Source organism: Fonsecaea monophora (genome assembly GCF_001642475.1).
Source record: "Fonsecaea monophora strain CBS 269.37 chromosome Unknown Scaff2, whole genome shotgun sequence".
NCBI classification, from domain to species: domain Eukaryota; kingdom Fungi; phylum Ascomycota; class Eurotiomycetes; order Chaetothyriales; family Herpotrichiellaceae; genus Fonsecaea; species Fonsecaea monophora.
In genome coordinates, this window is record NW_019173933.1 from 552598 (window position 1) to 565840 (window position 13243).

Genomic DNA, 13243 nt, shown 5'->3' on the forward strand with positions numbered 1-13243 from the left:
TGTTGCTCAAATGTATCACACTAGCAATCGCGTTGGATAGCCGGTCTAATACACCTGTAAGAAGTCCTCTTCGTCGACAGCTGCTCTGTTGCTCGAACGTCAACTAACTCATCTCCAATAATATATGCCGTACCCGCTCCAAACGGTATGCGGGGAATCGTCTTGGGATCTGGCGGGGATTGTTACAAGGTTTCCATATACGACGCGGGAAAGCGGCGTGTCTGCTGCAAATCTGTTACCCGAGGCAGTTCAAGCCGTTACGAGCTGGTCAGAAAGTGGCTTTACGTAGTCAAACAGACGAACAACCAGGTTTCTCGGGGCGAGGGAGCATGGCTTGTGCTGTGCACTATCCTCGACCCACTAGAGAGTCTATTTCATCGTCGGCCTAGTGAGATGGGTTTCAATTTCTCCATTATCATATCATTGCGATTGAAAGGTCCAATTCATGCATTCTATATCTCGGGTTACAAGTCTTATTCTTCACGGCTCCCAAATCACTCCAGAGTAAACCCAGAATATCCCGACTTTGCACTGTCCCAGATCCTCCGTCTATACTCGGGCAGTCCTGCCATGTAATTGAGCGCCTCCTTTGGCTTTCCCGGGATATTCCCCCCAAAATACCAGCTGTCCGCCTCAATCAAGAGAGTCTTACCGGTGACGTCGTTGACATGGTCGCGCCACTGCGTCTCCGCTTCTCGCGTCGGCTCGATCGACCGCAAGTTCTGGTCCCGGAGAAACTTCAGACACTCCACGATCCAGGCACCCTGGGTTTCGGTGCATGCTGGGCCCGTCGCGAACGCGGTGGGGGCTTGTGGACCATACACAAAGAAGAAGTTGGGAAAGCCGTGCGTGGTCATCCCGAGGTGCGTGTAGACCGCCTTGGCCCATTTGTCGCGAATCGATTCTCCCGTGCCGCGGATGTTGATCTTGGTCATTGATCCTGTGATGGCGTCGAAGCCTGTCGCAAAGACGACAACGTCGAATTTATGTTCGACGCCGTCCTTGGTTTTGATCCCTTCCGCGGTGAACTCGGTGATGGGATTTCCCGTCTTGCTCGCGTCGATCAGAGTGACGTTGTCGCGGTTGAAGCACTCAAAGTACCCCTGTTCGAGACTGACGCGCTTCGCACCAAAGGGATGCGGCGGTGTCTCTGGCGCGAGGATCTTGGCCGCGTCTGGGTTCGTGATTCTGGCGAGCGCTTTCTTCCGCCAAAAGCGATAAGCAGCGGCGTTGACCTCGCGGTCTTCGAAAAGATCCAGGTAATTGCCTAGCCAGAAATGCAGGCCACCACGGTAGAAGAGTCGCTCCCACAGCTCGTTTCGCTCTTCTTCGCTTGCATCCTTACCATATGATGGCTCAAAGTCGTACAAAAAACCGGCATACGTGGTGCCAATCTTCTGTACAGTTTTTGGAAAGTTCTCTTTGAGGCGCTGGTTGTCAGCCTCCTTGACTTCGTCCTGGCCCATGGGCAGAGCCATGTTGGGGGTTCGCTGGAAGACGGTGAGATGAGACGCAACCTTGGAGATTGCTTGGACAAGCTGCACTCCACTGGCGCCTGTCCCGATCACAGCCACGCGTTTCCCCTTGACATCGATACTGTCGTCCATTGGCCATCGTGCTGAATGTGTCTTGACTCCTTGGAAAGCCTCGACATTTTGATACGGCGGGACATATGGCTTCGCAGCGAACCCTGTACCCATGATAACGTGCTGTGCGCGGACGATCTCTCCTGAACCGCCGCCAATTTCCACCATCCAGGATTTACTGGAAGGGTCCCATTCTAGCGACGTGACCTGGGAGTTGAAGGACACATCGCGATCCAGATCCCACAGGCGACTGACGTGGTGGAAGTACCGCTGAATCTCATCCCGGTCGGGGTACCGTTGCGTCCAGTTCCACCCTTTCACCGACGTCTCCTCTGTGAACTGATACACTGGAATCTCCGTGTCGACTCTCGCGCCGGGATAGCAGTTCCAGAACCAGGTCCCGCCGTAGTCGGAGCCCGCTTCAAACACGTGGACGGAGAACCCTTCTTTCCTCAGGTGGTACAAGTGCCACATGCCGCTGAAACCAGCGCCCACGACGACGACATCATACGACTTGGTAGGATTGATGGAGCCCATTTTGCTAAACTAGTCGACGATGCCAGAAAGTGGAAGAGGGTATCTATCTCCAGGACAGAATAGAGATAGAAAATATTTCAAGAGGTTGCCTTGGATCAAACACCCACGAATATTTTCCCGTGCTTTAAAACTTAGCCTTGAGGTGATGTTCACTTGTCAGACCGTGGCCTGATATCGTGCGAGATGTGATTGGCCAGGATTCCCCACATGCCCAGGTCGAAAAGGGGTCCTTCAGCCTCGCGCTTGCGGGGTTTATCAATTTGGCCCACCAAATGGGCTGAGGGGGTTTTCGGAGTTGAGAGAGGGGAAGGGGAAAAGGCTGCAAGGGATTGACAGGGAATTGGAGTTTGCGGTGGCACCACCATTGTGGGCGAGCGATGCTAGCTTTTCCGACGGCTATTCAAGGTTGGTTGGGGCTTGAAGGGACATGATGCAGGGATTTCCTCGACTGTAAGGCAAGGACGGGTATTTCTTGGCTAGCCTACTTGGTGACTGGGTACATTGGGAAGAAAATGATGACTGAATACAGCAGGAAAACACACGAAATCCCCCCAACGTCTAGCCCCTTGTACGCGGACATACAGACAGACATGTGTCGAAGACAGATGGGGCTGGAACCTAGAGTCTCGAACGTGAATTCGCCATGTCAATCAACCGCTGATACCCCAGCCTCATCTCCTCCGGCATGCCCCCCTTCACAGGCCTCCCCAGATGCCCATCGACCTGCTCGACAAAGACGTGCGTCGAGCCACCCACGGCCTTGACGTCGTCCTCACCTCGTCGAAAAACCCCCACCTCGTACATGACGCTCGCGCGGCCCAGCTTCACGATCCTCAGGCCACAGTCCACCACGTCCGGGTAGCTGACGGAGCCGAAATAGTCAAAATAGGTGTTGGCGATGATGGCCGCTTGGGGGTGTTTGTGAACGGTGTACCCGCATTCGCGGATCATGTATTCGTTGATGATGCTGTCGGACAGGACGCCGTAGTTGGGATTGTTGACGTGGCCGAAGATGTCGTTGTCGTTCCTACACCAGGCCAGTTTCAATCAGCCTTATGATGCGGACTTTGATGGGAGACGCAGTGGGATGAAGGTCTCGCAAAGTCACTTACCACCGCAGTCGATATTCCAGGTGATAGCCGTAGTCGGTGCGTTTGCGCTGCCGCTTCGACGCCAGGTCCAGCCCGAGACTTGCCATTTCTTGACCCATTGACCATCAAGGACAAGATGTCTGGAGAGTCGGCAGTTATTTCTGAGAGATTTGCGCAATATACACTTCCACGGAAGCCTTCCCATCGTGACACCGTGCTTATTGGTCTGGGTATTGCATGAACGGAGCCACGAGGCTGAGTGGATACGAGCATCTACATGCGCTTTGTGGACTCATCCGCCTTGTGACCTGTGGCGGGGATAAATCTATCCTGCAAATTAGGTGGTCCAGACTCCTGAACTGGAGTTAGTTTAACAAATGGATACATACGTCTGTTACCATGTCGACGGAGAAGGCAATAACTCCCCACTGAATCTCCATGCTGGAATGAAGTGGCCAGAACGGGGTCGCAGATGCTGGTACTCTGGAGCGGTCTATTCTCCGTGCACCGCGGGGGAATTCAAGATCGAGAATCAGCCCAGTCCCGGCGGATGTGAATATTGCATGCCAGGCATGGTGTCGGGGAGGTATGCGAAGCACCTGTCAAGGCTTCTGTGTTTGGCTACGATATTATTGCTCGTTTAGTTCCAAGAGTTTTATTTCATTTCTGGATTGAATATCTTATCGGCCTTTGAGAATCAACCAGCGCTTGAATACCAGAGGCCACTTTTGAAAACTGCGACCGAGATTCCCGAAACCCATTGCAGAACATGGCGCCTGACTTGGTCTATCTGCCTCCTCCGGGCCTCGAAACTAACCTCGACATCCTTCGCAAGCGAATAAACGCAGAGTTTGGTCTGTCCCTACAAAATTATCATGACCTCCACTACTTCTCGGTGTCCAGGCCCAACGACTTCTGGATGACGTTGTGGAGGTTCCTGGGAATCAAGGCTTCTGTACACCCAACCAAGGCTGTCGACGAGTCACTCCGGATCGACCAGTTTCCGCAATTCTTTGAAGATGCCCGTCTCAATTACGCGGAGAACCTGCTCTGCAGAACAGATGACGGTGTGGCGATCCGGTATCTTCACGAGCAGAACCTGGATTCACCGCAGGAGGTGACGTGGAAGGAACTCAACGAGACTGTTCGGCAGTTCTCAGACGCGATGAGAGCGTCGAAGATCTCGACGGGAGACGTTGTGTGCATCATTGGGGGAAGCTCGCCGCAGTCTCTTGCACTCTTCCTGGCTACAGCATCCATCGGAGCCATCGTCTCGGCCTTTGCCACGGACGCGGGAGAGAGAGTGCTGCTTGATCGAATGGGCCAGGTGTGCCCGAGGATCGTGTTCGCAGAGTCGTCGTACCAATACAACGGCAAGAGACACGACATTTCTGGCAGGATTGCAAAAGTGTTCAACTCCATCAAGAAATCACCAGACGCAGAGGTCGTCTGCATTGCTGGAACCGTACCACAGGGATGGACTCCCGTGCAAGACTTCCGGCGGCGCGGGACCGGCAGGCCGCTTCGCTTCGACCAAGTACCCTTCAACCAACCTCTGATGATCGCCTTCTCTTCAGGCACCACCGGCACGCCGAAAGGCATCGTCCACTCACACGGCGGCTTGGTGGTGAATGGGAAAAAGGAGAGCCTACTCCACAACAACTTTGGCCCGGATGATGTCCACTACCACTATGCGGGCATCGGCTGGATCCTGTGGAACATTATGGTTTCTGCCATGTTCTGCGGCACGACCATCGTTCTCTACGACGGATCCCCATTCTACCCAACCCCGGAGAAACAACTTGCAGCAGTGCTGGGAGCCGGAGTAACAGCCTGGGGAGCCGGTCCTCGATACTTCTCAGAGCTCCAAAAGGCCGGCGTCAACCCCAAACCGTACGCCAAAAACCTCAAGTGCATCTTGTCCGCGGGCGCCATCTTGACAGAGTCCCAGTCAAAGTGGCTGATGGAGGCCTTTGGCCCTGTGTGTCAAATGTCCTTTTCCGGCGGGACGGAACTCTGCGGGAACTTCCTCGCAGGCCACATCGGCATGCCGGGCTACGCGGGTGAAATGACAGTCAAGGAGCTCGGCGCAGACGTCGACGTGTTTACGGCCGACGGCAAGCCCGCGAGACCGGGCGAGAGCGGAGAACTCGTGTGTAAGAAGCCGTTCCCCAACATGCCGGTCAAGTTCTGGAACGACCCGGGCAAGAAGAGATATTTCGACTCATACTTCTCCACCTTCCCTGGTGTGTGGAGGCACGGGGACTTCACCCGGATGAATCCAGAAACCAAGGGATGGGTGATCCTGGGCCGCAGCGACGGCGTGTTGAACCCGTCCGGGGTGCGCTTCGGTAGCGGGGAGATATATTCCATCATCGACCAGAAGTTCCGGGACCGGGTGACAGATTCAATCTGTGTGGGCCAGCAGAGACCATGGGACGAGAGCGAACGAGTGTTCTTGTTCCTGAAAGCCGCAAAAGGGTCGAATACTGCGTCGTTGGAGAGGGAAATCCGTGCACAGATTGCCAGGGACCTGAGTCGTCGTCACGTCCCGCAATTCGTGTTCTGGGTCAAGGACATCCCCTACAACGCCAACAACAAGAAGCTGGAGATTCCGTTGAAAAAGGTCCTTTCTGAGGGAAGCGCAGGGATCGCAAAGTTGACGTGCCCGGCAGAGGAGAAGGCTGTTCTGACACAGTATCTGCCGTTTTACGAGGTTGAGAAATTGCTGGGTACGGAGACTACCCGATTAAGTGCTAGACTGTAGATACTATACATTTACTTTAACTACTAGGCGTTTGGGTAGATATGGAATTGACAGTTAGCGATGCCGATTAGGAGAAAATAGATGAGAGTCCATCTCTAGACATGACCAGGACGAGTTGAGCACAAGTCGCATAGTAACTCTCACATTCCTTGACGCCCTTCATCGCCTTCAGAAGGACACTCGACTCAACCATCCTTTCACATGAAAATAACATCCCCCTGTTTCAAAATAGAAATGCCTCTCCAAGCGGGGAAATCTGCTGTAGGCAGACGCAGTCCATCAGCAGTCGCCGAAGTATTTCCCCCACCCGGAACAGCAGAGAACTCCGAGCACTTGTCTGATCAATCTTTCATTAATCTAGGAAACTGCCTGTCGTCTTCAACGCGAACATGTATTGACGTCCTCAAAGCACAGCTCCAGCAAACCGCAATGGGTATCCACGAAGCATTCGAATCGCCGCCTCCAAAATGCGGTGGCTGCGACGTGACTTTCCCCGAAGCCCATATCATGCTTGCAACCATCAATCGACCCCGGCAGCTCAACTCGATACCCTACGCACTCCATTGGGAGATGGACGCGCTGTTCAAATGGTTCGACAACGAGCCCTCGCTCCGCGTGGCCATCATCACAGGCACGGGCAACCGGGCGTTTTGCGTCGGCTCGGATCTGATTGAGATGCAACGAGTGAAAAAGTCGGGCGACGATTCGTGGAAGGCCGAGCCGTACAAGTACACGCACCCGACGACTGGCTTTGCAGGGCTGAGCAGAAGGGAAGGGAAAAAGCCAGTCGTAGCTGCGGTCAATGGCTACGCGCTGGGTGGAGGATGGGAAATCGTCCTGAACTGGTGCGTCCACACCGTCCCCCCCTCCTTTTTTTCTTTTTTCTTTTTTCTTTTTTCTTTTCTTTTTTTTTTTTTTTGAGAAAAATGAAACGCACGGCTAACGATGGATGAGCGAGTAGTGACGTGGTAATCGCCGCTCGAAATGCCCAATTTGGTCTCCCAGAGGCCAAGGTTGGGCTGTATGCCTACGGAGGCGGTCTTCCTCGACTCATTCGAACGGCAGGGCTGCATGTCGCCAGCGAGATCGCTCTCAGTGGACGATCCATCACAGCGGAAGAAGCACTCCAGCGTAATCTCGTCAACTACATCTCGAAGAAACCGGAGACGCTCATTGACGAGGCTATCGAGATCGCCCGAGGCATCGCCGCAGTATCGCCAGACGCGATGATCATTACGAGGTCCGCCTTGAGGGAGGCTTGGGAAATTCCCAGTGTCGAGAGAGCATTTCAGAACACCCATGAGAGATTCTACGAGAAGATGATGGCAGGTGAAAACTCGAGTGAGGGATTGGCTGCGTTCAGGGAGAAGAGGCCGCCGAGGTGGAAACCATCGAAGCTGTAGTCTCTATCCTCTTGCCTCTGGCCCCCTAGCATTTCATACGATAGTGGTATAATATACACTGTGACAGGGCTTGCCATTGTCGTTGAAAAGCCAACCTTACTGGGCGAGACAAGGCCCGGTGCTATATGGACGTGCTGCTCTGATACGGAATTCTTTCGACGAGGCTAGACCTCAGGATGCGGAAATCGGTCAAGCCAATAATATTGGACACTCAGCTGCTATGAGATAGAGCGCCTGCCTCACACATGCTTTGGCTCTAGCTAGTCACGAGATCATTGATGCATTTGACGGGCTGGCGGGGGTAGCCTTGACAGTGGTACCCTGCATATCCCCCTTCTGCCACAAGAACCCTTCCCACTTGACAGCAAGAGTGTCTTTGCATTTCAAAGCACGCGGGTGAAAGGACCACAACTCAAAAAATGCCCGAGTTTCTCTTAGTATCGGCATACGTCATGACTAGTAATTTCTGTCTTGGTAAGGGGACCTCACGCTCCGTTGCCACCAACTCATCCCCCACCAACTCCTCCCGCAAAAACCCCCGCCACGCCAACCTAGATGCAGCCAGAGTTCTGGAGAAAGTCACCAACTGCAAAGCAATGCGCCGAGGGAGGCACGGTAGGGTTTCATTTATTAAAGATGATGCCGTTGCACGGGGCGCGTCGCGTAGCCTAGGTACATCCAAGGTTAATAGCAAAAAAGTGACAAAGTGACAAGTTATCCCGTCCCACAAGAGTACCCAAGTCAAGAACAGAAAGAAAAGGTCGAATCTAGGAAATGTCGTTCCCGGTACGTGGAAAGAATGCTATCGTGACGGGTGCCGGTTCAGGTATGTATACATGTATGTAACGACCCGAGTCCTTTGTCAAGTCTGCAGTCTAGAACTCCAGAGGCAAAATCCTTTTACTTTTTGTCCGGCGTCCAGTTGACCACATTGGCCAAAACCGCTAACAAACGCACCTGTCTGCGGGAGGTAGGAATAAACCTGGCATTCGCCAAATTACTCGCCAGTAACGGCGCGCACGTCGTCGTTGCAGATATCCAAGAGACGCCCGCGTTCAAGGAATTCCAGAAAGCCACCACCGCAACAAAGGTGCTCTTCCATAAGACGGACGTGTCGAGCTGGAAGGACCTGGAGAGTCTGTTCGCATTTGCAAAGGCCGAGTTGGGCCAGATTGACGTGCTGTGTAATGGTGCTGGGGTCTTTGAACCGGTTCGCCATCTCTCTCTCCTTTCTTCTTTCTCCAGCCGACGACATCGATTCTACTATAAAATATCAGTGTTTAGACACTTTAACTAACCCTTGCGGATTTGTCCTGGTGCGGAAAAAACAGGACTGGTCTAGTTTCTGGAAAGACACCGAAAAGACCAGCTACAAGTCGATCGACATCAACGTGCAAGGGCTGATGAAAGGCACACGGCTCGCGATCCGCGACCAAATCACCCGGTCGAAAGGCCGCGGCCGCGGGGGCGAGACCGTGGGAGTGATCCTCAACATCTCATCGCTGGCCGCGCAGTACGCTCTCTTCAACCAACCCCTCTACGCGACCTCCAAGGCCGCCGTGTCGGCATTCACTCGGTCCCTCGCGCCGCTGCACCAGGAGTTCGGGATCAAAGTCGTTGCCGTCGCGCCGGGCATGGTCATGACGCCGCTGTGGAGCGAGAGCCCCGACAAGATGAAGGCCATCTCCGAAGACGACGTGTTTGCCACGCCCGAAGAGTTGGCCGAGACCATGCTCCTGCTCGTCGAGAGCGCCGAGTACGAGGGCGGGACAGTCCTCGAGAGGCTCAAGAATACGACGAGGAGGGTCTTGGTTGATAGTCCATTGCCATCGGGCCCGGGCTCGACCATGAGTAAGATGGATCTGATCTATGAGGACACCATTGCTCTGTTGGAGGCTGAGAGGAAAGGAGGAGCCACGAAGTAGTACAAATTCTTGCCACAAAAGAACAAAGAGCTGGACGGATTATAAGACATGAAGATTCGTAAAGTTTAAGTCATGCGTTGATCGTAGCGTATGAACCACTCGTCTCGATCCTGGCCTGGAATACCCGCGTGAACATGTGTTCCCAATTAAATCGAAAAGGCGTGTCACAGCATGGTGACTCCACCGGCGAGTCCCTGACTGCGCCGTGCATAGATGGATACATCTCACGTTCGGTTCGTCCAGTGACAGTATAGATGCGACTTCAACCTCAGACACCGCGCTGGCGATGCTGCATGCGGTTGAGAAAGGGAAAGTTGCATCCTCTAAATCGGTGCTGGTGACAGGCTCGTAATGTAGCCAGATATTTTGCTCCGGAACGGAATTCATTCACTGTGGCTGAAACGTGTTTGTCTCATGCCGATGGGCAGCCTCCTGTTCCTCGATCTGCAACAGCCGGACAAAAATCTCTGATACATTCGACGCCATCTGCCACACTTTTAGTCGGCGGGTGATGTCCACGCTTAGCTGGAGCACCCGACTCGGCGCCTCCGGGTCTTGAACGTCGCCCACACCCTCCAGAAAGGTCTTGCCGCCGTTCTTGATCCAGTCCTTAACAGCCTGACTGGCGCGTTGGGAGCTGCAGAAGGATGGTTCATCCAACTGAATTGAAGGCCCTGTGCGCATCGATGCCTGATGTGGACAAAAGTATTTGCAGCTCGCCCAAAGTGTTATGCCCGCCAGAAAGACCGACAGAGGTTCGAGGGGTGAATTGAATGGGTGGCGGCGTTGGAGGTAGCACACCTGTGAGGCATGCCACATCATCTCCCTGATGATTTCGGGGTGTTCGCCAAATGCTGCGATGGTTGCTGCCTCGTCCACGGCCGCGCCTTTGTTGTTGGTGTTTGGGGCAGAGCCTGTGGTGTTGGACAACCTGGTCATGTCAAACACGGAGGCCCGTTTGCGGGCGACGCGAGTGACGAGGTCGACGATCTTCCCTGCGCCAAATATGTGGCTGTAGTGTCCGGCGACACCGATGCGAAGGGCGTGGCGGAGGGTGTAGCGGCGCGGATGATCAGCCCAGCTGAATTCATACACGGAGAGGATAGCTCTTGAGAGCTGTGACCGCACAGCGCGACTCACTTCCAGCCCGTTGTTGCCCTTCCAGAGGATGTGGTACAGGCCCGAGTCCATTTGCTCCTGGCAAGCGTACAGCTGCTGGCCGAGGCACCGGATCAACAACCGCTTACCGATGTTGTCGAGGGAGCTGATGATCGATGGGCTGGGTTTCTCTAGAAAATCGTGGATGGTCTGCATGGTCGGAGGTCCTCGCGGCGCCGTCTGAAATGGACAAGCCGCCCAAGAAAAGGCGGTGGGCGCATCCCAGTGTAACTGCTCACAAGGGAACTCCGGCGGCAGTTCTTCAAGTTTTGTGCACGGGTTCTGTTTTGAAAAGGCCGAGTATAGACAGTCAAACTCCTGAGATTGGATGGGTGGTCAGCTCATGCTGTAGAGTCGCCTGCCTTGTCCTGGAGAGTGCTAAAATTACAAGCGGGCTGATGAGACTCACGAATAGAAACCATCCCAATCTCTTGACTTGCTCTTTGCTCACCCAGTCAAGCCACGTTTGAAACGTGTCTCGCTCAGACGACTCCGTTTCACTACGCGAGACATGTAGTCCCGTGCTGTTCATCTGCCGAGCTATGCTGATGAGGCGCGAACGAGAAGCGTCCGTCATCTCGAAAAGGCGTCGTGAGCCCGAGCCCATGGCGTGGAGATGCTGCAGCAATAGGGATACTCCATAGGAGGGAGACCGCAAGAAACGGGGATCATGCTCGCCCTAGGTCAATCCAGGTTAATTACCCCCTATGTGATGGATGACGGAGGAGTGGCGCTAACCATCCAAGTAGACGTCCGCCTGCAGAGCTCCGCAAGCGTGTCGGCAAACTCAATGGACCGATCGAGACCAGAGTAGCACGCCCCAATCTGTTGACACATGTTAGCCGTGAAAACCTGAAACCTAAGGAGCGGCCGCAGTGATGACTCACGCAGGCCATGGTCAGCACCAGAATCGTGGGTGCATCGGATATCTTAAATGTCGGCCGATGTATTATAGGCCAGAGCTGGTGCCAACAGGTCAGCAAAGCGAACAGAACGTGCGGCAGGCGCTGCTCTCCACTCACGTCATGGAAATGGAGAAAGTATAGATCAGTGAAGTGATGAAGAATGTCGGGACCTGGCAGTGATCGTAGTAAATCCACATCCTCCTGCCAAGGTACTCGCACAAGTGGCAGACTCAGCAGTTGGATGATACTTGATAGTTTCTTATCATCTAGTTTGCCAAAGGTCCCAAGGAGCTGGAAGTTCTTCCTTGGAGAGCTTGTGCCGCTGACACTGTGGTATTTTTGAGCACTTCTGAGATCCTCAGGATTGAGGACTGGGAAAGTGATCCTTTCCTCCTCTCCTTCAGCTTGGTATTCGTACGGCCAAGTGTTGGCGTCTCTTTCCACCGAGACTGGATCTGGCGCTTCCTCCAGCGGGGTGCCGGCACTTGGATCGTGTGATGCAGATGGAGTTGGTAGTGCTGATGTGTCTATATTCGGGAACGTGGCCACCGAGTCTCCTTTGTCGAGCGAGAGGCCAGTGTCAGTGTTTGCCCCTATGGCATTGTGATTCATGGCTTTACTGTCTCGCATCATCTGCTGGACCCTTGTGGACCTATTCGGGTCCTCCAAGCCTTGCATTGGAACGTCCGGGACGCTCAAGTCTGGTGGCATGCTATAGGTATTCGCCAGGGTCTCCGAGTTCATCCAACTGAGGAGCGAGAAGTTACTGTCAAAATCTATCTTGCGTCAATCAAAGTCTTGGAGAAGGACAAACATGTCCGTCGTTAGATGCCATGCATACCATTGAAGGAGTAGAAACCATTATCAAACAACGGCTGGACTCCAGGAAACGATGTCATTAGGTCCGAATCCTGATGGAACGCGTTGGAGAAGTTTGACCGATTATGACTATTGCGGTCAGACACTGGAGCTACGCCGACATTGTGTAGCTCGGACGATGTTGCATTCAAAAGCATTTCCCATTGTGAGTCGAGGGTGTCGCCGGCGAGCTGAGAAGGTAGCTCGGAAGGAGGCTCTGGGATGATTTGACTGCGCTCGGATGCAGCACTCTCTTGCGGGAAGCTGTTACTCGAGTCGGCGTTGGTCTGAGTCTCGGAATCAGCTGAACTAGCAGACCTTTACAGAGTCAGTTGGTAAGGAGATGCAGAAGGTAGACGGTAAGTACGCCTTGTTTGGAGCTTGTTTCGAGGTCTTCCTCGGTCGTCCCTTGGGTCGCGGCTCGCAATGAATTCCATGTAGCACGCGGTAATGCCGCACCAGCACATCCCTAGGCACGTCAGATCCAGCCGAAAACAACCGCCGCAACTTAGACTGACCTCCTAGAAAACCTCCTGCCACATGCCGTACACGCAGAGTCGAACGCACCACGCTCCGAATGAGCGGTAAGACGATGGCGTTCCAGGTGATCCTGTCGAGATAAAACTTGACCGCAGTCTTCACAGGTATGGGACTTGCTCTTAGAACTCCCTGCGCCAGCGGGCATCTTGACACAAAGATTAGGGCAATGTTGGTTTTTTTCGTTCTCTGTGGAATTTCGAGCCTTGTCCACTATTTTTGTTATATTGCGCGAAAGGTTTGACTGTCGAGGAGGCTGGCGGGGTTTTAAAGGAGGGCGGCGGACTTTTTGTGAGCCAAGGAAAGTGTTCCAGCCGGGGCCACGCGGCTTCTCCGGATTTCATGTTTGATTACAGAGTGCGAGGCACTAAAGCGGGATCCCCGCAGTTCCTCTGGCTTGGCCTTGGAGATGTCAGACCATGGGCGATTCTGAGGTTTAGCGGCGGAAGAGTGGATAGGGAACAACAAAGTACTTG

At 53.8% G+C, this 13243-nt stretch overlaps 6 protein-coding genes across 6 annotated transcripts; 3 read left to right on the forward strand and 3 right to left on the reverse strand.

Annotated features, from left to right (window-relative positions):
* Window positions 1-494: 494 nt before the first annotated feature.
* AYO21_00594 (hypothetical protein) lies at window positions 495-2123 on the reverse strand (the record flags this gene model as incomplete). Its single annotated transcript, XM_022650584.1, has 1 exon — window positions 495-2123. The coding sequence occupies one exon, from the start codon at window positions 2121-2123 to the stop codon at window positions 495-497; it is 1629 nt and encodes a 542-aa protein (XP_022517198.1).
* A 618-nt stretch (window positions 2124-2741) lies between these two features.
* AYO21_00595 (hypothetical protein) lies at window positions 2742-3321 on the reverse strand (the record flags this gene model as incomplete). The annotated part of the gene is made up of 2 exons (XM_022650585.1): window positions 2742-3150; window positions 3236-3321. 2 exons carry the CDS (start codon window positions 3319-3321, stop codon window positions 2742-2744), a joined length of 495 nt encoding a protein of 164 aa, XP_022517199.1.
* Window positions 3322-3983: 662 nt separating this feature from the next.
* On the forward strand, window positions 3984-5981 carry AYO21_00596 (acetoacetate-CoA ligase; the record flags this gene model as incomplete). Its single annotated transcript, XM_022650586.1, has 1 exon — window positions 3984-5981. One exon carries the CDS (start codon window positions 3984-3986, stop codon window positions 5979-5981), a length of 1998 nt encoding a protein of 665 aa, XP_022517200.1.
* Window positions 5982-6410: 429 nt separating this feature from the next.
* Window positions 6411-7384, forward strand: AYO21_00597 (hypothetical protein; the record flags this gene model as incomplete). Its single annotated transcript, XM_022650587.1, has 2 exons — window positions 6411-6826; window positions 6943-7384. 2 exons carry the CDS (start codon window positions 6411-6413, stop codon window positions 7382-7384), a joined length of 858 nt encoding a protein of 285 aa, XP_022517201.1.
* A 774-nt stretch (window positions 7385-8158) lies between these two features.
* Window positions 8159-9309, forward strand: AYO21_00598 (hypothetical protein; the record flags this gene model as incomplete). Its single annotated transcript, XM_022650588.1, has 3 exons — window positions 8159-8210; window positions 8272-8594; window positions 8716-9309. 3 exons carry the CDS (start codon window positions 8159-8161, stop codon window positions 9307-9309), a joined length of 969 nt encoding a protein of 322 aa, XP_022517202.1.
* A 387-nt stretch (window positions 9310-9696) lies between these two features.
* AYO21_00599 (hypothetical protein) lies at window positions 9697-12915 on the reverse strand (the record flags this gene model as incomplete). The annotated part of the gene is made up of 8 exons (XM_022650589.1): window positions 9697-10749; window positions 10877-11146; window positions 11206-11292; window positions 11355-11429; window positions 11490-12148; window positions 12214-12548; window positions 12598-12699; window positions 12749-12915. 8 exons carry the CDS (start codon window positions 12913-12915, stop codon window positions 9697-9699), a joined length of 2748 nt encoding a protein of 915 aa, XP_022517203.1.
* Between the last annotated feature and the right edge of the window lie 328 nt (window positions 12916-13243).